The sequence below is a fragment of the Mastigoproctus giganteus genome, chromosome 10, assembly GCF_048544385.1.
Source record: "Mastigoproctus giganteus isolate SK-2022 chromosome 10, ASM4854438v1, whole genome shotgun sequence".
Lineage (NCBI taxonomy): Eukaryota > Metazoa > Arthropoda > Arachnida > Uropygi > Thelyphonidae > Mastigoproctus > Mastigoproctus giganteus.
Genome location: NC_143584.1, coordinates 120,703,235 through 120,730,619, shown reverse-complemented (window position 1 = coordinate 120,730,619; position 27,385 = coordinate 120,703,235). Strand labels below are relative to the sequence as shown.

At 38.9% G+C, this 27,385-nt stretch overlaps 1 protein-coding gene across 1 annotated transcript in view; it reads right to left on the bottom strand.

The window, feature by feature from the left end:
- Window positions 1-6,117, bottom strand: part of LOC150079257 (dnaJ homolog subfamily C member 11) — a 247,344-nt gene extending 241,227 nt beyond the window's left edge. Inside the window, exon 1 of the mRNA XM_090384090.1 lies at window positions 6,010-6,117. Coding sequence (XP_090240216.1) covers window positions 6,010-6,093 — 84 coding nt within the window. The 5' untranslated portion in view covers window positions 6,094-6,117. The remainder of the gene's footprint in view (window positions 1-6,009) is intronic.
- Window positions 6,118-27,385: the final 21,268 nt, after the last annotated feature.

The window sequence follows — 27,385 nt, the reverse complement described above, 5'->3', positions numbered from 1 at the left end:
GGAGTGAAGTTGAAAAAAATGTAATTAATGATGTTGAAATTTCACATGTTGATTTAATGAGAAAACTTTCACACGCACAGGAAAGTAAGACTCCTGTGGTTGATGGCATATACCCTATAATCTTAAAGGAGGCAGCAAGTGAGTGCACTGAACCATTAAGGCTGGTTATGAGAGCATCACTGGATTTAGGAGAGTTTCCGTTGGATTGGTGTAAATTGGAACATAAATACGGTTCTAGGAGTGTAATGGGAAATTACCAACCGGCCAGTCTAACTTCAGTAGTAGGGAAAATCATGGAGGCAATGATCAAGGGTGGAATTCAGGATCATTTAGATGGAAATGGATTCTGTAGGATACACAGCATGGTTTTGTAAAAGGAAAATAATGTTTAACAAACCTTGTTAGCAATTTTGACAGGTCACTCGTGAGCTGGATTTAGAGAATAATTTCAACATTGTTTATTTAGATATCAGCAAAGCATCTGACTCAGTCCCACATGAGCGGTTACTTTATAAGTTGGAGCAGGCTGGAATCATAGGGAAAATCCTTAGATGGATAGCATGATGGCTTGAGGGCACCAGGCGGGGGATTGTGATAAATGATTATTCCTCAGATTGGATTAATGTAAGAAGCAGATTAATGTAAGGAGTTCCCCAAGGATCAGCATTGGGACCACTGTTGTTTTTGACTATCTTAAATAAATAAATAAATATGATCTTTACTGTAAGGTTCCTAGGTACACACAGGTACCCTACCTTTACAAACCCTTCACGGCACTAAGCCAGGGGTTAACAAGTGGCAGAGATATCATCTCACTGGAAATGTAATAAATACATAATAGGATAAATAAATAGCATACAACAGATTGAATTTAGTTAAAAATAAAATACAATAATACATCAAATTAAAATAATAAAATAAATTAAAATAACACATGACAGTTTTCTTGAATTCAAGTTTCCCTGAAATTCTTGCCGAGCCAATGTGATCTCACATCAGTTGATGGTTGTGGAACACATGTGCAGATCCAGGATGCGCCGTCTGTACTTTTTCTCATCAACGATTTTGCATAGGTCGGCGCCCAAGGACTGAGCTAGATGGAGCTTCTGATAAGGGAGGAACCAATCTTTAAAATGTAACCTCGACGGAAGAGCAAGAAGCTTAGAAGTGGAGCAGAGTGCAGGTTGAGGGATTCTCCAGCACACAATGTCGGGTTCTGAGATTCTTCCAGCGATCATTTTGATGGTGAAGATTTGTCTTCTTTCGTTCATTAAGGCTGCAAATCTGGTTAAATTCAGTGCTTTGGCCATCGGTGTTGTGTGAAGTTGTGGTGGGAGATGACACTTCCAGGTAGCCCACTTCAGGAACCAGTATTCTGTGGCATTCAATGATTTGATTGTTGTCTCTGCGGCTGAGCCCCACAACTCTACCCCATACAGCATACCTCTGAAGATCATCATCCTGATATACAATCTTATCAGATTTGTATTATGAATATGTAGCAAGTGCTGCTTGGCAATCCACCATTTCCTGTTGAATTTAGCACAGAGTTCTTCAATGTGATGATGGAATCTTAATTTTCGATCAAAGGTCACACCCAGGTCTTTCTGCCTTTCGACACAGGGGATCAAGACTCCACCTATAGCAGGTTGAATTATGGTTGGTGTGGGTTTCAGTGAGAAAACCATGATGGCAGATTTTGAAGGATTAACTTGCAGGTCAAATCTCATGCGGTACTGCTTTATTTCTGATAAAATCTTGATGGTTGCTGTTGTGTCTATTGCTTCATTGGCTGATTTTATTTTTCTTAAGATCTTCAAGTCATCCGCATATGATGACATATCTGGTCTGTTGTGTACTAGCAGGTTAATTATGGCTGTAAAAAGAACTTCAGACAGGACTCCCCTTTGACATCTATGAAGGGATATAGGGTGTGATGTCTAAACTTGCAGGATGATGTAAAGATCAGAAGAGTAGTTAATGATCGCCGCCAAGCAGAGCTTCTTCAGAGTGACCTAGATAGACTTCCGGGATGGTCAGAAAAGTGGCAGCTATATGCTTTAATTCAGCAAAATGCAAGGTCTTATACCTGGAGAACAGTAACTCCAAAATAACTTATACATTTGGTAGAGTTGAACTAAAGTATGTAATGGAGGAATGGGACTTGGGAGTTATGATATGGTCAGACATAAAGTGGACAGGTTGCATGGTGTCCTATCGATGATTTATCGAACATTTGCTAACAGAGATAAGGACATCATAATCACATAAAGGTGATTTTATAACCTTTATGTGATTATTAAATTATTAAATTAATTTAATATAAATAATTAAATTAATTTATTAAATTATAAACTTTTTTTTTTTAATTAGTACCGAAAAACCAGTATTTTTGTATCAAATACCGGTATTTGAATACCAGAAAAAAATGACCAGGATCCCAGTATTGAATGCCCTAGGTACCACCGGAAAGAAGGCACTTTCTTCTAATAAAGGCTTTGCTTCCAAACTCTTTGGGAAGGCAAAAACATTCTCAATTTCAACAAGTTCATTCTAGAGTCCTAGAGAGAATTTCTCCATGGTAAGTAAAACAGTCTACAGACATTTTCCAGAGTTATGTATCATAAATATGACATGAATAGAGGATGTGAGCCCATTCCTTATTATCACCATAGTAGTAAAGGTCAGAATTTGAGATTCCTAAACTGTGAAGCTCTGCTCTGAGGGAACTTGTGTCCTTTCAGGAGGTTTGAGAGGTAGCAATTGCTACGAAACCAGAAAATAATTTCCTTGTTACATGAAATTAAAGGAGGGGAGTTTTTGCAACAGCAGCTAGCCATAATGTGACAAAACAAAGCAACTGCAGCAAACATGTTCCATGATCAGGATGGCTCTCAACTTCAACAAATGAAATTATGTCTCAAATGCAAACTCTGGTATGAAATGACCAAAAATGTGTACATGAAATTTCTGAAGAAACATTAGAAAAGCAAAACTCCAAAAATTGTTTTCTTAACCAGGATAATGCACTGTCAACACTTATACAAGATTTTTTAACAAACATGGAATTACTCAATTCTGTCAAAACTTGTAAAATTCACCAGGTGTGACTTTTTATATTCGTTTTATTTTCTGAACCAGAGGATGGAAAAAAAACAAAAATGGATGTAGACTTCATGACAAACAAAGAATAATATAATGGCTCAGTTTTTGGTAATTTCGACATTAGCTTTCTAGAAGTGCTTCCAAGAGTGGAAAATGATCTGAAGTGTGTCAACACAGAAGAGGACATAGCTTTGTACTCTGCCTTTACACAATGCAGTAGAATTCCTTTTACTATGTCATTAAACAGCATGCACTGATCAAACAAGCTGAATGATAAGAGGGATGACATTTAATCCTGTGTGGTTCATTGTGCTGCATAAGTTTAAGGTAATGGATGGTTCATTGTGCAGACCATATGTGACTTCATGCAAAATCTATGTAGTTTCGTGTGATGTGCCACAAAAGCTTTATGTGATATTGTGATGGTGATTATAACCCACATGGGTACATCTGATTTTTGTAAATGACTGGAACAGGAATGAAATGCAAGTTTCCTACTGTGCAGACTGCACCAAGGGATTCATTTTGGCATCTTCAGCATTCATGTGGGCATCTTGGCTGGATATGTGATGAACACTTGGAATTGACAACTAATTTGTAACCTGACAAAAAACCACTTTAGGATCATGACACTGACCCAGGTCAATCACTCAACACAACTCTACACCACATTATCAGTGCAGTGATGAATGTGCAAACATTCACAACTACACTGATTGGCTCTTATGGGTATAGTATCTTCACAAACACACAGTAAGGTTGATATAGTCTGAGTCGAGGCTGCCCTCACGCACAGGAAGGGGAAGGAGCTCTATATGTATGATATTGTTTGCACGCTATTTTACTTCATTCTAATAATTTTCTATATGATATTCAAAATTTTAACTTGTATAATATTGTCTGTATGATAACATATGGCAGGTTTTGTGTATTTGATGGGAGGGTTTGTATTTGATGACCTACCATTTATCAGGTCATCAAATACAATAAACAAATAAAAAAAATTCAAAGGAGGTTAAGTCACCACCATGTAAGTATGTTCATCATCACTATATATGTTTTGAACAAACCTCATAGCAAACAAACAAGCTTAAAAAATAAATAAATTTAAAAATTGATCAGTCAAAATGACCAAGTGAGAAAACAACAGGTTCATTAGAAAAACAAAAATAATAAAATAAATATTAACTAAAATATACAGTGTAAATTATTAACTCTAGAATGGTAACAATAACCATACTGACATTTAACGGTTGTTGTTGTTATTTGGTTTTTAGGAGCATTAGCTCCGGGGGGATATACGGTGGTCATTCCCTGACCATTCCGCATCCTCCGTATTTGGTGGTCACGGGCTCAAACTCCAGTCTAATCAAGAAGCTATTGTTATTGTTATTTGTTTTTTTTTTTTTTTAGGAGCATTAGCAACTAAGGCCATATTGCTCCGGGATATGCGGTGGTTGTTCCCTGACCTTTCCGCATCCTCCGTATTTGGTGGTGACGGGCTCGAACCCCGGTCTAATCAAGAAGCATGTGCTACGCACTGCTGCTGCTTCCCACATGGCTACGGAGGTACCTAATCAAGAAGCGTGTGCTACGAACCGGTGCTCCTGCCCACCTGGCTACGGAGGCAGCACATCATTTAATGGTATGGTTATCTAAATTTTAAATGTATATAATGAAACATGTCTCAAATAAAATTTTATTTCATTTTATTATAAAATGACTGATTTATTATTATATTATTATTATTAACAAAAAAAATTATTACTCTGGGCAGAATTTTTTTTCTTGTTCTCCATGTATGTATATATAGCAATTCCAACAATGGTAAAACTGCCATAAACTCATTCAGACAATAGGCATGTTCCAAGCAAAGTAAAGGTTGGCACCTTTACTTTGCTTGCCTTGCCTCTGCCACCACGGACTTTATGAAATTCAGTCCACTGAACAGAATCAGCAAATGACTCTCTCATTGACTCCTTTGACAACTCCCAATCACTGATGAACTCCATCCACAAGTTTGCCTCTTCTCTTAAACTGCAAAGTGACTAGCTCTCATCTAATTATTGTAGTTTATTATTATTATTTTTTTTGATTATTTTTCTATTCTCTTACTAATTAATTTATTTGTTTTACCGGTAACTTGACTTAATGCAATCCTCTTTTGTACATATAATTTTATTTTTTAAATCTATATCAATGTTTATCTTCCTGTTGGATTTCATATTATTGTTATCAATTGTGTTCATTGTTCTGCTCTCAGATACACTGTTAATGGTTACCTGTTGTGTATCTTGTTGTTAATAAAATAAAATATGAAGTTCTACCAAGAATTTAAAATATCCAGTACTAAAGGTATCGATACGTCAAATGTGAGTGGTGCTTATCGACTGTAATTTGTAAATGATAAACCGCAATGACTAGCAACTTTGGGGTCAAGTTGCTAATTAATGGAAAGGAACAGTGCGCGAGGGGGGAGCTGTCACTGACCACTCTAGAAAAAAATTGTTAACACTGCTTTGCAAACTACATGCTAGATTTACGTCTCTTGCCATTCTAGAGTTAAACTGATTTCTTAAGTAATTTTGTATTTTTTTAGCTATTTCGTGGCATTGTCGCGTAACCAGTGTATTTTGAAATTTTGCGTTGTCGTTCACTTACCTAAACAAATTGTTTTATTATATCATTTTTATTACATTACCCTTTACTGATCAATACCTTCTTGCATACATTAGACGACCAAAAGGCCCAGTTTATAGGGTCTAACATGCCCGCAGAATAAACAAATGCAAACTTTTCAGGCGAGTATTTAAATTCAAACATCAGTCAGTATATATATATTTTTTTTTTTTTTTTACTCATGAGTAAAAAGAATATTGCATTAAATAATAAATTGTGTCTTACATTTCTAGATAAATTTAAAAACGTGTAAAAATCATCCTGTAGCGGTGACCCTTCGTCGTCTGGACTATCCATGTGATACGCCATATTCAAACACACACACGTTGGTACCCTCTTGTGGGCAAAGTTGGAGTTAAACAAACGCAACCCGTGGAGAAACACCGAGTCTAGAAAAAGTAAAAGTTATGATCGTATGAATTAATGTCATTAAATTTTTTTTTTTTTTTAATGCCTGTACTGATGGTAGAGGCTACTTCGATGGAGATTTTGTGTGCAACAATATATTTTATGTGCAAGGTGGTTGTGAAGCCACTTTTAAAAATTAATAACTCGAAAACTATTTATTGTGTTTATTTTTTGCAGTGCAAACAGTAGACTGTTTGCACTGAAAAAACATATATTAGTCTACATATATTACATATATTAGTCTACTGCAAACAGTAGACTAATATATGTAATTTGCATATGTAAAAATTCATATATAGTTATTGTTAAATATATGATTAATTCTCATACATTCCATAGGAATGTCTTCAACCAACACTCATCCCCAACTTATCCAGTTAATCCATTATGGAAAAAAAATGTTAAAAGTAGTAAAGCAATATTATCATAAAATTTATTATCAATACATACAGTTTTATTAAAAAAACAATAGTTAGAAAAACAGTTTATAAAAAAATAATAGTTTTAAAAAATAATTTATAAAAAATAATAGTTAAATAAAATAATATATTAATAAGTTATGCATATGTGAATTCACATATGCATAAATAAAAAAAAGAATAAAAATAATAAAAAAGAGAAATTTTCCTTAGAATGCAGAAAGACTGACAAGGGTTAGAAAATGTAGTGCTAAAGAACATTGTCGTTCACAAATTTTTAGAGAGCCACAATAACATAAAGGAGAACCTGTTATATTAAAAAAAATTAAATCTGGGATTCAGTGAACCATGACAGTAATCAATTACTGCAGAATAAGGGAAAAAAAAAACATTTAGCAGTAGATTGGTTTTTTTGAACGAAAAAAAATCAGAAATTTTTTTTTAGTAACAGAAACTTTACTGGAAACGCTCAATCAACTTTACCAACGTTGAGTAAGAAAATGCTAACAAGGAGTCCAGTCAGTCCGGTCTCAACAAAATTATCAGAACGAAATATTTTTCATGAATATTTTATTGTGAAAAGTGTCGCCGAAGGCGAATATTTCATATAATAGGCATCCTAGAATGCATATACCAAGCATCCAATAGAAATCGATCTGCCACCTTACAGAACTGCACATAATGCAAATATTCATGCATATAAAAATATGGGTTGACACCACATCATTTCATTCCCCTTTTTTTTTTTTTTTTTTGGCTTGCTCAGTGTGATAGACATACCTCCAGTACTCAGGTTGAGAATTCATCGTCGTCTAGATGATTCTTCGAGATGGCGGGCCGTTGGATGACTTCAAGCCAAGCAGTCGCAGGCAGAGGAGACAAGTTGGCTTAATGTATCATACAGTGACGTCTTGGAATTATGGAAGCAGTTTCAGGAGACAGGAACCATTACATGAAGAGCTGGTCAAGATCGCCCGAGGGCTACATCAAACAGAACAGACCGCTATCTGGCTCTATCTTGTAGATATCTTGAAGATATCTTCAAAATCCTGTACTGATGGTAGAGACTACTTCGAACGGTGATGGAGATTTTGTGTGCAACAATATATTTTATGTGCAAAGTGGTTGTGAAGCCACTTTTAAAAATTAATAACTCGAAAACTATTTATTGTGTTTATTTTTTGCAGCGCAAACAGTAGACAATATATGTAATTTGCATATGTAAAAATTCATATATAGTTATTGTTAAATATAAGATTAATTCTCATACATTCTATAGGAATGTCTTTAACCAACACTCATCACCAACTTATCCAGTTAAGCCATTATGGAAAAAAAAGGTTAAAGTTAGTAAAGCGATATTATCATAAAATTTATTATCAATACATACGGTTTTATTAAAAAAACAATAGTTATAAAAGCAGTTTATAAAAAAATAATAGTTATAAAAATAATTTATAAAAATAATAATTAAATAAAATACTATATTAATAGTTATGCATATGTGAATTCATATATGCATAAATTAAAAAAAAGAATAAAAAAAATATACAAAAAGAGAAATTTTCCTTAGAATGCAGAAAGACTGACAACAGTTAGAAAATGTAGTGCTAAAGAACATTGTCGTTCACAAATTTTTAGAGAGCCACAATAACATAAAGGAGAACCTGTTATATTAAAAAAAATTAAATCTGAGATTCAGTGAACCATGACAGTAATCAATTACTGCAGAATAAGGAAAAAAAAAAAACATTTAGCAGTAGATTGGTTTTTGAAGGAAAGAAAATCAGAAATTTTTTTTTAATAACAGAAACTTTACTGGAAACGCACAATCAACTTTACGAACGTTGAATAAGAAAATGCAAATAACGAGTCCAATCAGTCTTGGGATCTGGTAGACGTTAATCCATTGCTCAATAAAATTAACATAACAAAATATTTTTCATGAAAATTTTATTGGGAAGTTATCTTGAAGATAAACAAAAGATCGTTTTATCTTGAAGATAAACAAAAGATCGTTTTATCTTGAAGATAAACAAAAGAAAGGCACCTGAGGTGGATGGGATCTATCCAGTTATATTAAATGAGGCAGCAAAGGAAATAAGCAAACCGTTAGCCATAATTATGAGTGCTTCCTTGAACTCAGGAAAAGTACCCCTAGACTGGAGATGTGCAAATGTGTCCCCAATTCACAAAGGGGGATCAAAGGCTGACACAAGTAATTATAGACCAGTGAGTTTAACTTCTGTTCCAGGAAACTTAATGGAGGCACTGATTAAAGAAGCACTGAAGGATCATCTAGACAAGACTTAAGTTATAGCTCGGACACAGCATGGTTTTCTTAAGGGAAAGTCTTGCCTGACCAATTTGATTGGATACTATGATGCAGTCACAAAAGAACTGGATGCAGGGAATAATTTTGATATTATATATTTGGATCTTAGAAAGGCTTTTGATACTGTTGCACATGGAAGACTGCTGCACAAATTCGAGCAGTGTGGCATTGGAAACAAATTGCTGCTATGGATAAAGGGATGGTTGAGAGGGAGACGACAGAGAGTAGTAATCAATGGACACTGCTCATCGTGGACTAATGTTATTAGTAGAGTCCCTCATGGTTCAGTGTTGGGTCCATCATTGTTTTCTGTATTTATAAATGGTACTGATGATGGTATATCAAGCTTATTGTCCAAGTTAGCAGACGATACAAAGGTTGGCAAGGTTGATAAGGACACTACTGATGCTATGCTGCTGCAACAGGATCTGGAAAGGTTGAGCAGATGGGCTGAGAGGTGTCAGCAAATGTAAAGTACTGCATATGGGAGACAGCAACCCCAGAGCAACGTATCAACTCTGTGGTACTACACTGACAGTGGTAGAGAATGAAAAGGACCTGGGGGTAATTGTGCAGGCAGATATGAAGTCCTCTGAGCAATGCAGACGGGCTGCAAGAGTAGCTCATGGTGTCTTGTCAATGATATACAGGAATTTTTCTAGCAGGGATGAGGAGGTGATTATTCCTTTCTATAAGGCCACACCATGAGTACTGTATACAGGTCTGGAGGCCTCATTTCAAGAAGGATGTAAAGTGCTGGAACGAGTACAGAGAAGGGCAACAAGATTAGTGAATGGAACAAAGGGTTGCTCTTATGAAGAAAGGCTTAAGTTTTGCAAATTACAGTGTCTGGAGACTAGGCACCGGCGCGGTGATCTGATAGAGGTGTATAAAACCTTGAATGGTTTCAGCATGCTCAAGGCCGATGGGATTCTTCCTGTTGCTCAGAATAATCACCTGAGAGGGCATAAATTCAAATTGAGGAAAGACAGATGTAGGATAGATGTGCGGAAATTTGCCTTTAGCCAATGGGTAGTTGGTTGGTGGAAAAGACTTCCATACCTTGTTGCGGAAGTTGATAGCCTAAATAAATTTAAGGCTCAGCTGGACAGGTATTTTGAACGAACGGAGGGGTGAAATGGGAGTGTTTTTTTTTGGGGGGGGGGGCTGATGCTGCATAAGCTTGCTGTCTTGCATTATATGCCTCTACTAATGCTAATGCTAATACTAACAGCAGGACGGAACCCTACGAAGTCCTGTCATAAACGCTTTCTTGAAATTGTTGCGGTGAAAGGTGAAAACATTTCCAACCGGGCTGTGTTAATAAGGCTCACTTCAACTGCACTTTATATAGGGAAGCCGCAGGTCTGTATCCCATTAAGGCCAAACCAACACAGAGCTCGTCGAAACTGGTGCCATGAACATGTGACTTGGAACCCTGACAAACGGGGTACAGATCTGTTGTCTGATGAGTTCCGTTTTAGTGTACAGAATACAGATGTTATTTCATCCGGAGACGAGACAAGGAGGAATGCGGTACCGTCCTTCCAACGTCAGAGAAAGGGACACATATGGTGGAGGCGTGTTTTCTTGTGGGGAGGAATAATGATCAACGGCAGCACCCCTCTTCATGTTTTGGATAGGCGTACCGAGAATTTATCCTTGAAGCCTATGTGCGAGCTTTAAAGGGGTGGGACAGGCCCAGATTTTCTTTTCGTGCATTCAACGGCACTGCATAGAGAGCTAAATTAGTGGAGGAATATATTTAAACTGAAGATATACAGCGACTGCCGTGGCCAGCACGATATTCAGACTTGCATCCTATCGAACATGTGTGGGACGCTCTTCTGCATAACAGTCACACGCCGGCAGCCAACTCGTCGGTCACTTGGTGAGCTAAAGTCTGCGTTATTGGAAGAATCAGATTTATTGCCACAGAATCTTAGAGACACCGTTATATTGAACATGGTTCACCGAATTCAGGCCCGTTTTTCCGTTGGGAATCATATGCCGTATTGATGGCATGTGATCACATTTCCCTGCATTTTGCTTTAACTTCTGTAATGTAACCTTATTGGTAATTCTTATACAACACCTACACTAGTGTGCAAAACTTAAGGACCAACACTATTTCTAAAGGTTACAACCACAAAATCAAACGAAACAGCCTGTGACAATTTGCATAACTCTGGCCGTTCAGTAGAAAGCTGGTACACATGAAAAAATTTGAATCGTGATGAGAGGGCTCACATAAACAGATAAAAGCAGCAGTTAAGCAGTTATATGCAAATTACCGAATGGCGCGCATGATTCTTACAGACGTTCGACTTGTTTCATACAGTGCTACAGACAACGAAATGGTCAGTAGACAACATCTGGAGGACTTTACCCAGGGTTGAATAAATGTAAAGCTCAAAGAAGATCGAAGTGCGAGGAGTGTGGCTGCAGAGTTCGGTATTGCCCATAGCATCGTCTCACGTGCTGGTCGGCCTTCAAACCACAGGTACAGCTGTTCGAAGGACCAGAGGTGGTCGTCCACGAGAAACAACGCCCAATGTTAACCGCTATATACTCCTACAGGCCAAGAAGGAACGACACCAAACAGCGGGATCCATTGCAAACCAGCTGCACAGGACGCAGGATATCGCGGTTTAGTGTGGCCAGGCGACTCCACAAAAATGGACTGTTTGCCCGAAGGCCAGAACGCTGTGCCCCTTTAAAACCTGCCCATCGGAGACACCGTTTACAGTGGTGCACAAACACAAGGACTAGACAACAGCGCAATGGGGTAAGGTACTCTTTACTGATGAGAGTAGATTCAGTCTCAGCATTCTGGAGGTCAGCTAATCTGGCGAGAGGTTGGTACACGGTATCACCCAGAAAACATCACTGAAAGGAATCGATATGGCGGTCGAGTGTTTTCGTCTGGGGAGGCGTTCTTTTGGATGGACGTACACAACCCCAGCTACTGGAAGGCAATACTGTAACCGGTGCACGCTACTGTATTGAGGTAACCCTTCCCCGTGTTCGTCTGTTCCCTGATGCCATTGGCCCCGAGTTCGTGTTTATGGATGATAACGCCACACCCCATCCAACTGCAGCTGTTGATATGCTTTTGGAAAGTGAGGGCATTGTTCGTATGGATTGGCCTGCCCGTTTCGGCGATTTAAATCCCATCGAACACATATGGTACGCTCTAGGGAGACGCCTAGCAGCACGTCCACACCCACCAGAAAATGTTCACCAGCTGAAGATGGCTCTGACGGAGGAACGAACGATGTTATCCCAAGAAATTATCAACAACATTGTTCTAAGTACGGACACGCGGTGCAGAGCCTGCATCGAAATTAGGGTGGCCATATCTCCTACTGAGGACCACGTCTTCCCTTTGTTCTATCTTTGTCAGTGATGCATCTGTATCATGGCAGCCGTGCTATGTTGTCATTTTTGAATAAAGTCCCTCTGAACCGTTATGTTTCAGCTGTTGTGTCCGTGTTGTTTCCTTCATCATTTATGTACCTCACGCGGTTCCTTTGTTATGATTTTCCAATATCCAGGCCAGTCCTATGAGAAGCTACAGGTGAAAACCTGATTGGTCCTTAAGTTTTGCACACCAATGTATAAATGTTCGTTTTACTTGTCCGAACTTTCTCGCTGTTTCCTCATTTCATCAGCATACCAAATTTTGTCCAGATTCATTCCGTGCTGCACATGTTATCCAAAGTTTCCTACACATTCTGTTAATTTTGTCGAGTAGTGCATTTATTCCAAGAATATTGACAGAGATTCTATGATGAAAGAAGAAAGAATAGCCGATACAAATAGGGTAAATATCTAAGGGAAGACACTCATTTACTGTTTGTAGTGCGGGGGCGGACAAATTCAGACATGCTGTAAAACATTGCAAGTAATATGGGGAAGTGGATAAAGTCAGACATGGTGTACACATTGCATGTATTAAGTATAAAATGAACTTTTTTCCGTCGTGGTATGCATGATGGAAAAAAGCTTCTTTTAGACTGAATTCTCTAAGTGCCAAACCAAGAGCCAGCAGTGTACAAGTAAGTTTATAAAAGAGGGGCTTTATTGAGAATAAGGGAGTGTTAGTGTCCAAGACCAAAGACTGTTTATAAACATTAAAGTACTCTGAAGTACATGCGCTTCCGTTTAGAGCGCACACACATACCGGGTGGAAAACGCTAGTCGAATTCTGTCAATGACTGAGGATTTCATTATGGGCCTTCTTCACATCGAGGCTGAATTAGTCGTTCTTGGGCAAGAGGAGAATGCTTTTTTCACCTGGAAACTCGTGTTATGTGACCTATAAAGAAACCAACTGATCATCGAATTCAGACAGTTTATAGATATAACAATCAACAAGAACAACAGTATTCTGATGTACATAATGTAATTTTTTTCAAATTCTGTGACATGAAATTGACAGTTATAACAGAACGAGAGAGAAAGAGAGAGAGAGAGAGAGAGAGAGAGAGAGAGAGAGCTTATAACAATTATAGGAAATTCAACAAGATGACCTGTCAACGACATACCAGTAATTTTTCTCTTTGCAATAAAATTAGCAATTGTTAACCAGAATTCTGTTCTCGTTAGCAAACTACAATTCACAATAAAAAATAATAGTATTAGGCAAGGATTCAAGAGAAGCAAAAAAAAAAAAGAAAAAAATATGATATTAGGCTCACCCGTAAATGATTACATCTACCCAAATATTTATTTTCTCTATATAGTATCGGTGTAAATATACCATAGTTAACCCATAAATTACGTATGTAGTGTAAAAGGCATCGTTTTAATTGTATCTCATATTGTGGTTACCTAAACCCATAAGGAATTATGCCTTGTGCATTTCGTTTTCTAATTTATTTTCTCTGTAAATTACGTCTGTTCTCAGGTCGATTCGCCTATTTCATGTATGAAAAAACCCCAGTTTCTGCGGAAAAAAAACCTTGCTATCTACACCTGAGACGGACTAACTCAGATACGGAGTGAAAAAAGCCCATTAAATTTCCTCGCGTCATTGACGAGATTCAAACACGAGCCTTTTCCACCTGGTGTGGGCAGGACGAAGACAATATCACTGTGCTAGACATGCAGACTCTTTACCACTATTGGCAAAATTCCTGTATAACATTGACAAATCCAAACATCTCCCGTCAGCATGCTTCTGCATTCCTCAGAGAGGTTCATATCTGGCTGCACAATTACTTCCACGAAATGAAAAGCGCAACGCTTGCAAGAGGTCGCAAACCTTCAACATTTTGGTTAAGCGATGAACGTGCTATCCGATTGCGCCGTGGTATGTATGGTGTCAATAAAAAAATGTAGTTTGAAAGTTATTCAGAACAATACACACATAGTTCAGTCGGATGAAATTTTTTCTTCGTCAGAGTGTAAACAGGACCCCAGGATTAATTTTTTTTTCCTTTTAAGATCCGAACTCCAGGGGCTCACATCTGGTGAGTACAGGCTTGGCACACCCAGGGTCCTGAGCTGGATATCATCATTCTTCTCTTTCTTGGTGATTCCCTTCTACTTCTCTCTCTTTCTCTTTCTCTCTCTCTCAGAATAATTGAGGAATTTTTTTTCTGCTGGTACAACGTAAGCCTCAGGCTTCCTTGCACCATATGGCAAATAATAATAATAATAATAATAATAATAATAATAATAATAATCAGCAAAGATATCAGGATGGTATTTCGTCTAGACAAATGTAAGACCCATGGATTTCGTCAGGGAAAATTAGTCAACCGAAACTACCAGATGCAGAGTGGTAGAGAGATCGAAGCCATGGCAGAGAGAAAGGCCTACAAATACTTGGGGATGATGCAGGCTCAGAAGTTACAGCACAAGGAAATTAAGGCCGGCCTGCCTGACTGAAAAATACCATCAGAGACTCAGAAGCCTGCTGAAGGCAAAGCTGAATGGAGCGAACACAGTTAAAGCCATAAACACCTATGCAGTCCCAGAGCTAACATACTCCTTCGGGGTCATAGATTGGACTAACACCGAGCTGGAGGATATCATGAGAAAGACAAGGACAACGATGACTAAGAGCCGTCAACACCACCCGAAATCTGCCATGGAGAAACTAACAATTGCCCGGGAAGAAGGAGGAAGGGGCCTGATAAAACTCATTGAGCAACAGAAGACAGCGATAGTTAACCTGAAGGATTACTTCCAGAAACACACAGGAGCAATCCACCAGGCCATAAGGAAGATAGACAGCGGTATACCCCCACTCAACCTAAGCGAGGAGTCCCCGCCCAACCAGGAGGTACAAATGAAGCTAGGAAGAATGGGCAGAGAAGTCACTACAATGATCTCCATCAGGATCACATAGATAAAATTGCTTCCAATGCATGGCTCATGTGCAAAGTGCAAAGTGCAAAGTGTGTTAAGTGTCTAACGGCACCAGGGGTTCCCCCCATCTCCGCGTTGCTTTCATTGTGAGTGTACCAGTTCACTGGGAAGGCCAGAGATTTAAAAGTGTATGGATCATGTGAGTGTGTTGTGTTATGTACCGTTGTTCTTCTGGCCATTTAGCCGCTGGACCCCAGCTGAGGCCCAACGTTGCCCGCACTTCGCCCCGTGGAGGCAGACCAGGTAACCACTAGTTTAAATTTGCACTCTGGCAGGTCCTGCCACCTAGTTTCCTGGGATTTCAGTGGCTAGGACCTTAAAAAAAAAAAAAAAAATTTTTTTTTTGCATGGGAATATTGCGCTAGAATTAGAAAAGCCAAAATGGTGGGCGAACAGCGTAATTTAGACACGGTTATTTTTGGCGTGTGGGACATTCGCTTGCATACAGATAGAGTTGGGTAGGGAGAATGAAGACTGGAGGGATAAAGACAGAAGAATGGGGTCAATAGGGGAGACGACCCCAGGTAGAATCAGTGGGGCATGCCCATATCCCACCAGAGGGAAGAGTGGGGTCGGCAAGGAGGGGAGGAGACAGGAAAGCCGTCACCTCCCCCCGCCGGGGTAAGGGAGAAGAAAGGGCCGAACAAGGGAGCCGGCTCAGATCACTAACATGGCGTGTATGTAGCAAAGCTGTGGCTTCGTCAGGTCCATGACAGTGTACAGTCCATTAGTTGGTCAGTGTTGGGATAGGATCCCATCCACTGCTGTTCCAATAATCAGGGTGTCAGTGTGGGATGGTGTCACTAAGGGGATATAGGTCTCCTCCAGTTAAGTCCTAGTCATTGTTGTCCGTTTCAGTTGTCAGAGTTCCAGTGTCGAGTTTAGGGAAGTTGTGGTAATGCTCGTAGTCTGCTGAACAGTTCGTGCGCAAATTTCGAGAGGGCTCTATAGTACTCCTCTTCCGACAGTACAAGGTGTTCCCGATCCTTCGGGTTGAAACATATTTTTGTTATAAAGTGACATCTTATATCATCAAAGAGGGGGCATTCATGCATCAGATGTGTCCATGTCTGATTTTCACCGCAGTGGCATAGTGGTGATTCTTTTATTCCGAAGGTCGAAAGTTTGGCATTAAAGGAACCATGTCCCGTTAGAAGGAAGGTGGTGTAGAGCCCCGGTGAGAACCAGGCCGGCTGGTGGGGGGTAGACTTGGGTAACGTCCGGGATAAATTTCCGGGTTATGGCGCCTTTAGTTGATTCTGCACATCGGGACTGCCAGGTTTGCCGGAGATGGTTGATAAGACGTTTTTTCTCTATGTTGCTGTTGTTGGCTGGATCGGTAGTGAAGACGATGTAGGATATACTTTTACCTCTGGACAGTTGAAAGAGCATGCCGCAGCGGACAATTTCCAGGTCCAGGGGGAGTGATCCTGCCAGGGCCTGCAGTGCATGAGAGCTGACAGTGCAGCATGCTCTTGTGATGGTGAGCAAGCTGCTACGCTGTATTGATTCTAATTTCCTTTTGTTCACAGCCGTGGTTGCTTTGTTGTACCAAATCCCTGCATGGCTCACGTGCGGGATGCTCTTCCCCGAAACTGAAGGATACATGCTCGCCATCCAAGACCAGGTAATCAACACCAGGAACTATAGAAAATACATCGCCAAGGAACCCGGAGTGTCTGATGACACATGTCGACGAGCCACCTGGCTTCAGAAACGATCCAACACATTACTGGGGGAGGCAAGGTGATCGTAATAACAACCGCCCTGTGTACTTTGTAGCAATACCCTTCAAAAATTGGAACTCACAATCAAGGAGAAATAATAATAAGAATAATAATAAGTGCTGCGAAGAATTCATTTGCCTGGTATTGATGGCTTTAAAATAGTTTTCAACTCTTCGTAATCTTGGTTTAGGTGTTTAAACAACATGAGTAGTCATGCTTCTGCCATGCCGATAGAAATACAACGAACGTGATGAGCTTGACTCTTGAGTAAGGTGAGAAACTGTGGGATGAGATGGCGTGATTAAGAGCAAGTAACATAAAAGTAAGTATTGAAGGAATGATGTAAGCTCAACAGTTGTGAAGGTTTTAAAAACGTCTAGAAAAACAGGTCGGAAAATCGGTGTTGATGTAGCTTTCAAAAAAGTAATTTCCGCTCTCCACAGGGTGGAAGAATCTGAGTTCGAATCCCATCAACGATAAAATGAAATTTTATGGGTTCCTTTCAAAGCGTGGCTGAGCCAGTCTCTCTGTGGAGGGGGAGGGGTAAGTTGGTTTTTTCTCCTAGAAACTCTGGTTTTTCGTCCAGCAAACACAGAACGCGCACACAATTTACAGGAATGCGATAAGCGGCCACATAACTGTTTTTGCTGGTGTTCTACCGCTATATTCTGAGTACATGCAATGATTTCTTGTGAAATAATTATTTTATATACTTCAAAAATCGAAGTTTTCAGGATATAAATTTTTCAACTTTTGTAGGCCATACACGAGCGCTTTTATCCTCTCGTTTCTGTTTGGTCTCGGCTATCGCTTCGGTCCTCCGGGAAAAACAGTGGAGTTCCAAATCTACAGTAGTGTCAAAAGCTCTGCTGGAATCTAAGTATAAGACATCAAAATTAATTTTTGAATGTAAGTCCTTTGTCGTTTCGTCAGAATAGCTGCTCAGGTTAGGAATATATCACCCCTTAATGACTGAATTTCTATCTTGAGGAACCTGTATTATCTCTTTAACCATTACCTTTATTATTTTTCCTCTTACAGAGATCTAGCTTAAGGTTCAATAACTACTCACTTCCTTCCTATTGCTTCTCCTCTGTGAATATAAAAGACTTTTGCACATCTTCGATCTGTACTCCCATTAATTCAATGATTGTAATATAATTATGGCTAAAGGTTTGCTAACACATTTTCTTCTACTTTTATTACTTATAATAGGATAAATTACATTTACTCTTATCACAAACTCATCTAATTGTTAGAATTTGATACACTTTTGTCATCCCCATCCATAAACAATTCCTCTTGTGTGAATGTAGATGCAAAATACCTATTCAGTTTGTCAGTAACCTGATCAGGTTCAATAATTAAACCATTCACAACTAGAAACCGATGGAATTCATCCCTTTCCTCCTACTTAGTATATTTCTGATATTGCCATCCCTAAAAAAATTCGTTATTCCTGGATAGAGATGCAAACATTTATTCATTTTGTCAGCAACCTAAACAGCATCATTAGTAGTTATGCCGTTCATATCTAATGGGTCCAGTTCTTTCTAGCGTAAGAATTCTTTGGCCTTTCATTGAATTCTTAACCAAAGTCTTCATACACATGGGTATATATGCAAGAAACATTCACAAATAATTTATGATGTTCTACAACGTTCACGAATCTTCCACATCTTTCTGGAAAATTCTCGAATATTATAGAAATTTCTTAAATATTATTTAAGTTTTTCGATTTTTATACTTAACAGAAAATACGTTAATGAAAATTGGTAAAGGCTCTGGTCCTATTTTAATAAAAACTTTGAAAATTAAGAAAATTTTTAAAAAAACTGGTCAAAATTCCACGTCGCATTAATGGGATTCAAACTCAGGTCTTTTTTACTCCGTGATCATGCATGGTGGCTACAACATTTGTCGATTTCATGCGAGAGTAGTATGGTTTTCCTCTCAAAAACTGAGGCAAAACCAGCAAATCAGCAAATCGATCACAAAAACGCGTATTTTACCAACAAACTTTCTTTACACTGGTTGGACTAGTGAACTGTGGACGTGATATGACTTTTAATCTATATTTAGCGTGAAGTGAAGCGGCCAGTTCAGTATTGACAACTATAGTCCTCTTATATCATGTGGAAAAGGGCTGGGTTCTTACATAGTCAAAATTCCAGTTTGTTTTATGGGGATTTTTGCTGTGGCTGAGTTAGTCGTGTGTAGGTTCCTTTTTTTTCCTTTTCTTTTTTTCTCTAAGTAACTCTGGTTTTTCATCCAACAAACAAGGCACATCATGGCTATTTGTAGTTTATATATAGAAATCGCAGACCCTTTGTGTTTCTCTTTGCTCGAAAACAAAAAACTCTAATCAATTAACGTTATACTTACTCATGTTTACAATATATGCATACGATTATGACAGTTCGTTCTTTGCCATGAAGAGGGCGTTTTACTTAAATCTAAGAACATGTGCGGGTGACAGGTGTTAACTTTTGGTAAATATTCTAATGTGTTAAAATTTGTCTAGGAATCAAGCTAATTTCAAATATAAAATGAAAAGCAGTTGAGTTGAAGGTAAAAATGGTACACAGAAACATAAGCTAGCATTTTTTCCCCTTGAAGTTGATTGGCAAAATTGTAAGGGCAATTATCCAGAGAGAGAGAGATGCAGACGACGGCCAGTTTATGACGAGTACTGCTGTTGCATTCTTGATATATGTTTAACCCTAATTTAAAAAAAAAATAAAATAAATAATATATATATATATATTTTTTTTTCTTGTTTATACTCCGTGGTGATCAATACCTGAAAGGAGTTTACAATTAATTAGTTTTACAGTGAATGCATCGTTAATCGTATTTAGCAGTCGTGAGCTTGAGCCGCGATCCACTCAGACGCGTGTGTATTGCTGCATCTTCGTGCTTGAGGACTTGGCTACGGTCTGCCTAAACTTACTAATATGTGACACACACCCACTATCGCTTGTCGCACCAACTCTGAAATTTTTGCTTTTATACTTTATCATGCACATGCTGGAGCCTTAAAAACAGGATTTTATTATTATTATTAGCCATATGGCGCAAGGAAGCCTGAGGCTTATGCTGCACCAGCCAAAAAAAAAAAAAAAAAATCCCGAGTTACTGAGAGAGAGAGAGGGAGAACAAGAGTCACCAGTAGAAGGGAATCACCAAGAAAGAGAAAAATGAAGATATCCAGCTCAGGACCCTGGGTGTGCCAAGCCCATACTCACTAGATGTGAGCCCCAGGGGTGAATTTTTTGTTCCAGAATATAACATAACACTGCCTTATGTGTTTGTGTCGTGACTGGGTGGAGACTAGTGATATAGCTTGGGATTGTAAAGGAAACAAATATCGCTTTTAATCAAATAATATTGCCCGTTAGTTAAATCTGTTATTCATTAACCACTGTTGCTTTTAGCGTGGCATAGATAATCACTGCCTTCCCCATACCCAAGGGAAAAGGCCTGTGTGTGAAACCCATCAATGAAGCAAGGAATTTTTATAGGTTTTTTTTTTTTTTAAATTTTATCACCTGAAAGCTTGGGATTTTCATCCAGCAAACAAATTGACTGCAAAATAGATACAATGTATATAAAATTATACTGAAGCCTCATATCCTTAGTTGCCTTGGTGCTTAATACACACACTAAAAATTTGAAGGCTGTTGTAACTGGTATCAGGCCTATTTGACTCATTCATCTGATAACAGGTAGCCACAATTAGCAACTTTGTGTTGAGCAGAAATAAATTAATGAATAAGTGAAACTGGTCACAACTGCATTCAACTTTTTAATGAATAATTGATTCACCTACTTGGTGATGATATTTGATTAAAAATTATATTAATTCCCTTTTGGATAAATATAGTCATTTCTGAAGTGATTAGGTCCAAGCTCTATTATTGTCAAGTGTTCCTAGACAGTCATGACAGAAAAACATAATCCACTGTTGTATTATTTTCTCAACTGTTTGGAATAGCAAATTTGCTGAATATGTCAATAATTTGGCATCATATTCATTCTAAATTATTGACAATTAACAAGTATATATATATATATAAAATAATTAAAACAAACGAAAATTAAAGCAGGAAATTATTTGATAGGTGTTTCATCAGCAGCTATAATATCAATTAATTAATTTCAACTAATAGTGAAAATCTGAAATTTTCTGCTGTTGATCCTCATTTGGTGTACCTTATAAATATTAGGAGGTTTTGAATACTGAGGCTTTTCTCCATGATGGTACATATTTCTCTTGATATACTAGATGTTATGGTTTTAACTTAGCAAGTTTTGGATTGTGTGATGAATATTTAATGATGAATACAATTACATTGTAAATCATAGAATTGTTGTTGTTTATACTTTAGCATGACCACCAGGTCAGTGGAGTTTACAATAAATCTATCAATACAAATGTTAATCGTATTTAGCAGTCACGGGCTTGAACCCCGGTCCACTCAAAGAGCGTGTACTACTGCACTCGTGCTCTTAACCACTTGGCTACTTCGCATTTCTCCCATTCTGAACTCAAATCTTACATTAATGGAGAAGTTATATTCTTTCCTAAGATATTACCATGCAGTTAAGATATTGAAAATTCCTGCCCATCGTTATGTCAGTGATGAGCATTTTGGCTTCTTCCAGTTTATTGTTGTTACTTAGATATCAAGTATCTGGAGAGAAAATTTTCACTCCACATTGAGAAACAATATATAGAGATGACTATAGGCACTTTGTAAAATATACAGTGAAATATATATTACTGCAGTAGTTGAAACACACAGAGACATACATCATAAGTAAGGCAGTAATGCCTACCTATATCATACGAGGGGTTTGAAAAGTTTGTGGCGTCTGAGCATGAAAGGGTAGTGGTACAGTTTTAAAAATTTCTCTATTTAATGTATAACACGGTGTTGGGCCCATTCTTGTTTTGTATTTTTATCAATGATATTGATAAAATCATTGCATAAAAAGCAGGGTTGTTAACGACAGTAAAGATAGTATGCTACTCCAACTGGATCTACATAAATAAGGAAAATGGGCTGAGAAGTGGCAGCTGAAGTTTAACATTGACAAATACAAAGTACTGCATATGGGTAGAGAGCACTGAAGAGAAATGTACCAACTCTGTGGTACTACACAGTTCGCTGAGCAGTGCAGACGGGCTGCCAGAGCAGGTCATGGAGTCTTGTCAATGATATATAGGAATTTTGCTAGCAGGGACAGGGAGGTGATTATTCTGTTATACAAGCCAATGGTCAGGCTGTACCTAGAGTACTGTGTACAGGTCTGGAGGCGTCATTTTAGGAAGGATGTGGAGTTGCTAAAAAGAGTACAAAGAAGGGCAACGAGATTGGTGAGGGGAACAAAGAGGTGCTCTTACCAAGAAAGGCAAATTTAGCATTAGCATTAGTAGAGGCATTTGATGCAAGAAAGCAAGCTTATGCAGCATCAGCCAAAAAAAAAAAAAAAAAAATAAATAAATAAAAAATAACCACTTCCACTTCACTCCTCTGTTCGGTCGAAATACCTGTCCAGCTGAGCCTTAAACTTATTTAGGCTATCAACTTCCACGACAAGGGATGGAAGTCTGTTCCACCAACCAACCACCCGCTGGCTAAAGGCAAATTTCCTCACGTCTATCCTACATCCGTCTTTCCTCAATTTGAATTTATGCCCTCTCAGGTGATTATTCTGAGCGAGAGGAAGAATCCCATCAGCATTAGCATTAGCATTAGCATTAGTAGAGGCATTTGATGCAAGAAAGCAAGCTTATGCAGCATCAGCCAAAAAAAAAAGAAAAAAAAAAAAAAAAAGTAACATAAATAAATAAAAATAACCACTTCCACTTCACCCCTCTGTTCGTTCGAAATACCTGTCCAGCTGAGCCTTAAACTTATTTAGACTATCAACTTCCACGACAAGGGATGGAAGTCTGTTCCACCCACCAACCACCCGCTGGCTAAAGGCAAATTTCCGCACATCTATCCTACATCTGTCTTTCCTCAATTTGAATTTATGCCCTCTCAGGTGATTTTTCTGAGCTAGAGGAAGAATCCCATCAGCATTGAGCATGCTCAAACCATTCAAGGCTTTGTACACCTCTATCAGATCACCCCGCTGGTGCCTAGTTTCCAGACACTGTAATTTGCAAAACTTAAGCCTTTCTTCGTAAGAGAACCCCTTTGTCCCATTCACCAATCTAGTTGCCCTTCTCTGTACTCGTTCCAGCAGCTCTACATCCTTCCTGAAATGAGGCCTCCAGGCCTGTATACAGTACTCTAGGTGTGGCCTGACCATTGCCTTATACAAGGGAATAATCACCTCCTTATCCCTGCTAGAAAAATTCCTATATATCATTGACAATACACCATGAGCTACTCTTGCAGCTCGTCTGCACTGCTCAGAGAACTTCATATCTGCCTGCACCACCACCCCCAGGTCCCTTTCATTCTCTACCACTGTCAGTGTAGTACCACAGAGTTGATACGTTGCTCTGGGGTTGCCGTTTCCCATATGTAGTACTTTACATTTGTCAATGTTAAACTTCATTTGCCACCTCGAAGCCCATCTGCTCAACCTTTCCGCAGCAGCATAGTGTCAGTAGTGTCCTTGACAACCCTGCCAACCTTCGTATCGTCTGCAAACTTGGACATTAAGCCTGATATACCATCATCAATATCATTTATAAATACAGAAAACAATAAAGGCCCCAATACTGAACCCTGAGGGACTCCACTAAATAACATTAGTCCACGATGAGCAGTGTCCATTGATTACCACTCTCCTGTCTTCTCCCCCTCAACCACTCCTTTATCCATAGCAGCAACTTGCCTCCAATGCCACACTGCTCCAATTTGTGCAGCAGTCTTCCATGTGCAACAGTATCAAAAGCCTTTCTAAGATCCAAGTATATATATCAAAGTTATTCCCTGCATCCAGTTCTTTTGTGACTGCATCATAGTATCCAATCAAATTGGTCAGGCAAGACTTCCCCTTAACAAAACCATGCTGTGTCCTAGCTATAACTGAAGTCTTGTCTAGATGATCCTGCAGTGCTTCTTTCACCAGTGCCTCCATTAATTTTCCGGGAACAGAAGTTAAACTCACAGGTCTATAATTACTTGTGTCAGCCTTTGATCCCCCTTTGTGAATTGGGGTCACATTTGCACATCTCCAGTCAATGGGTACCTCCCCTGAGTCCAAGGAAGCTCTCATAATTATGGCTAAGGGTTTGCTTACCTCCTTTGCTGCCTCCTTTAATATAACTGGATAGATCCCATCCACCCCAGGTGCCTTTCTTGTGTTTATCTTCAACAATTTCTCCTCCACTTTGCTCTCAGTTATTACAAGATTCTCTAGCTTACTGCTAGATTTGAATACACCTCTGGCATTCCCCTCGCTGAATAACTCCTCATGTGTGAATGTCGATGCAAAATATTCATTTAGTTTGTTAGCTACCCGAGCAGGGTCATCAACAGTTGACCCATCGATCTCAAGTGGACCAATCTGATTCATCCCCTTCCTTCTAGAGTTTACATAAGTAAAGAACTCTTTGCTGTTTTTCTTCGCATCCCTTGCCAAGGATCTCTCGTAATCTGCCTTCGCCTGCCTAACCTCCTTTGTAACTTGGTTACAGATCAACTTGTATCTATCATAGGCGTCCGTGTCACGTGTTAATTTGTATGTATCCCATGCATTTTTCTTCTCTGCCATATGCCTCATTAGTTCATCTGACAACCATTTAGGCCTAAACCTTGAACAATATTTCTTAGTTGGTATGTAAAGCCTAGTAGCTTCCACGATAAGTTCTTTGAATGCTTCCCATTTTGAACTTGCTGTTGGCAATATCATCAGTTGATCCCACTGTATAGAATTTAAATATTGTCTCAGTCCATTGTAGTCGCCTTTACGAAAGCAATACCCCTTCCCTTTACCCCTAATGGTAGTTACCTCTTTGAGTAACTCCCACTTCAGCACACTGTGATCACTGCCACCAAGTGGTTCATTTATCTGCAGATTCTTGGCAATGGTTTGAGCATTGAGCATGCTCAAACCATTCAAGGCTTTATACACCTCTATCAGATCACCTCGCTGGTGCCTAGTCTCCAGACACTGTAATTTGCAAAACTTAAGCCTTTCTTCGTAAGAGCACCCCTTTGTTACATTCACTAATCTTGTTGCCCTTCTCTGTACTCGTTCCAGCATCTCTACATCCTTCTTGAAATGAGGCCTCCAGACCTGTATACAGTACTCTAGGTGTGGCCTGACCATTGCCTTATACAAGGGAATAATCACTTCCTTATTCCTGCTAGAAAAATTCCTATATATCATTGACAATACACCATGAGCTACTCTTGCAGCCCGTCTGCACTGCTCAGAAAACTTCATATTTGCCTGCACAACCACCCCCAGGTCCCTTTCATTCTCTACCACTGTCAGTGTAGTACCACAGAGTTGATTCGTTGCTCTGAGGTTGCTGTTTCCCATATGTAGTACTTTACATTTGTCAATGTTAAACTTCATTTGCCACCTCTCAGCCCATCTGCTCAACCTTTTCAGATCCTGTTGCAGTATCATAGTGTCAGTAGTGTCCTTGACAACCTTGCCAACCTTCGTATCGTCTGCAAACTTGGACATTACGCTTGATATACCATCATCAATATCATTTATAAATACAGAAAACAATAATGAACCCAACACTGAACCCTGAGGGACTCCACTAATAACATTAGTCCACGATGAGCAGTGTCCATTGATTACCACTCTCTGTCTTCTCTCCCTCAACCACCCCTTTATCTATAGCTTTGTTAAGTTCCGCAAATTTGCATCGCTTGGAGAGTAGGCATCCGTGAGGTGATCTGATTCAGGTGTATAAGGCCTTGAATGGGTTGAGCAAGCTGAATGCTGATGGGATTCTTCCTCTTGCTCAGACTAAGAACTTGAGGGGTCACAGTTTCAAATTGAGAAAATATAGTTGTAGTATAGATATGCGGAAATTTGCCTTTAGCCAGCAGGTAGTTGATTGGTGGAACAGGCTTCCATCTTTTGTTGTGGAAGCTAATAGCCTAAGTAAATTTAAGGCTAAGGTGGATAGGCATTTGGAACGAATGGAGGGGTGAAATGGGAGCGTTTTTTTTTGTGGCTGATGCTGCATAAGCTGGCTTTCTTGCATCGTATGCCTCTGCTAATGCTAACACTTCAAATAGTATCACACCAAATTTCATGCAGTCAGTAAACCATTTTTTTAAATACAGGTCCTGAGGTCAATGCAACTGTGTGAATAAGGAAAGTTGGACAGAATCAGTCACCATGCAGTTATCCAATATTTGAGAAAAAACAGACTAATGCCAAAGGCAGTTCATGAGGATATGGTTACAACATTGTGTGAGGATGTCCCCTTCCTATTCCATGATTAAGAAGTGGCGAGCAGAATTTAAAAGAGGGAAAAAGAGCCTGGAAATGACCCACTCTGTGGAAGACCTGCAGTGTCCACTGCAGAAGTTGTTGACAATGTTTGTTATCTGGTGATGAGTGATCAACCAGTGACAGTTTGGTACATTAACATCTTGGGCATTTCATCTGAACATATGTAATAACAGAGGTTCTTGCTATGAAAAATGTTTCAGCATGATGAGTCCTAAAGTTGTTGATAGAAGATCAGAAATGCATAAGTTGTCAAGTCAAGTGAAAATTTGCATAATTTTCTTTCAAGGTTTGTAACCATGGATGAGGCGTAGATCGGTCACTTAAAGCCAGCAACAAAGGAGCAGTACAAACAGTAGAAACAACGCTTCTCCCCCTCCAGAGACAGCTATATCAGTTCCTTCTGGTGACAAGGTGATGGCATCAGTTTTTTGGGATGCTGATGACGTGTTGCTAGTGGATTACCCTTTCAGAAAAGCCAAATAGTCACAAGAGCATATTACTCAGACCTTGCATAGTGTTTACATGAAAATATCAAAGACAAATGATTAGGGAAACTCAGCAAAGGAGTCTTGATCCATCAGTACAATGTGCTACCCAAGTCTGCCATTCCCATGGTTGTATGGCTTTGAAATATTGGACCATCCCCCATATTTAAAAAAATAGCACTATTGAACTTTCACCTATTTCTTAATTAGTAAAAATACTTTGCTGTCATCCATTTTCCCAAAAACAGTGATTTCATTGTTGAAGTGGATGCATTTCTGGAGCCCAAGATAAAACTTTGTTCACAGCTGGAATTGATGTATTACAGCATTGCTGGCAGAAGTGTATTGACTCTAAAGGGGACTATGTTGAAAAAGTAACATGTTACCAGA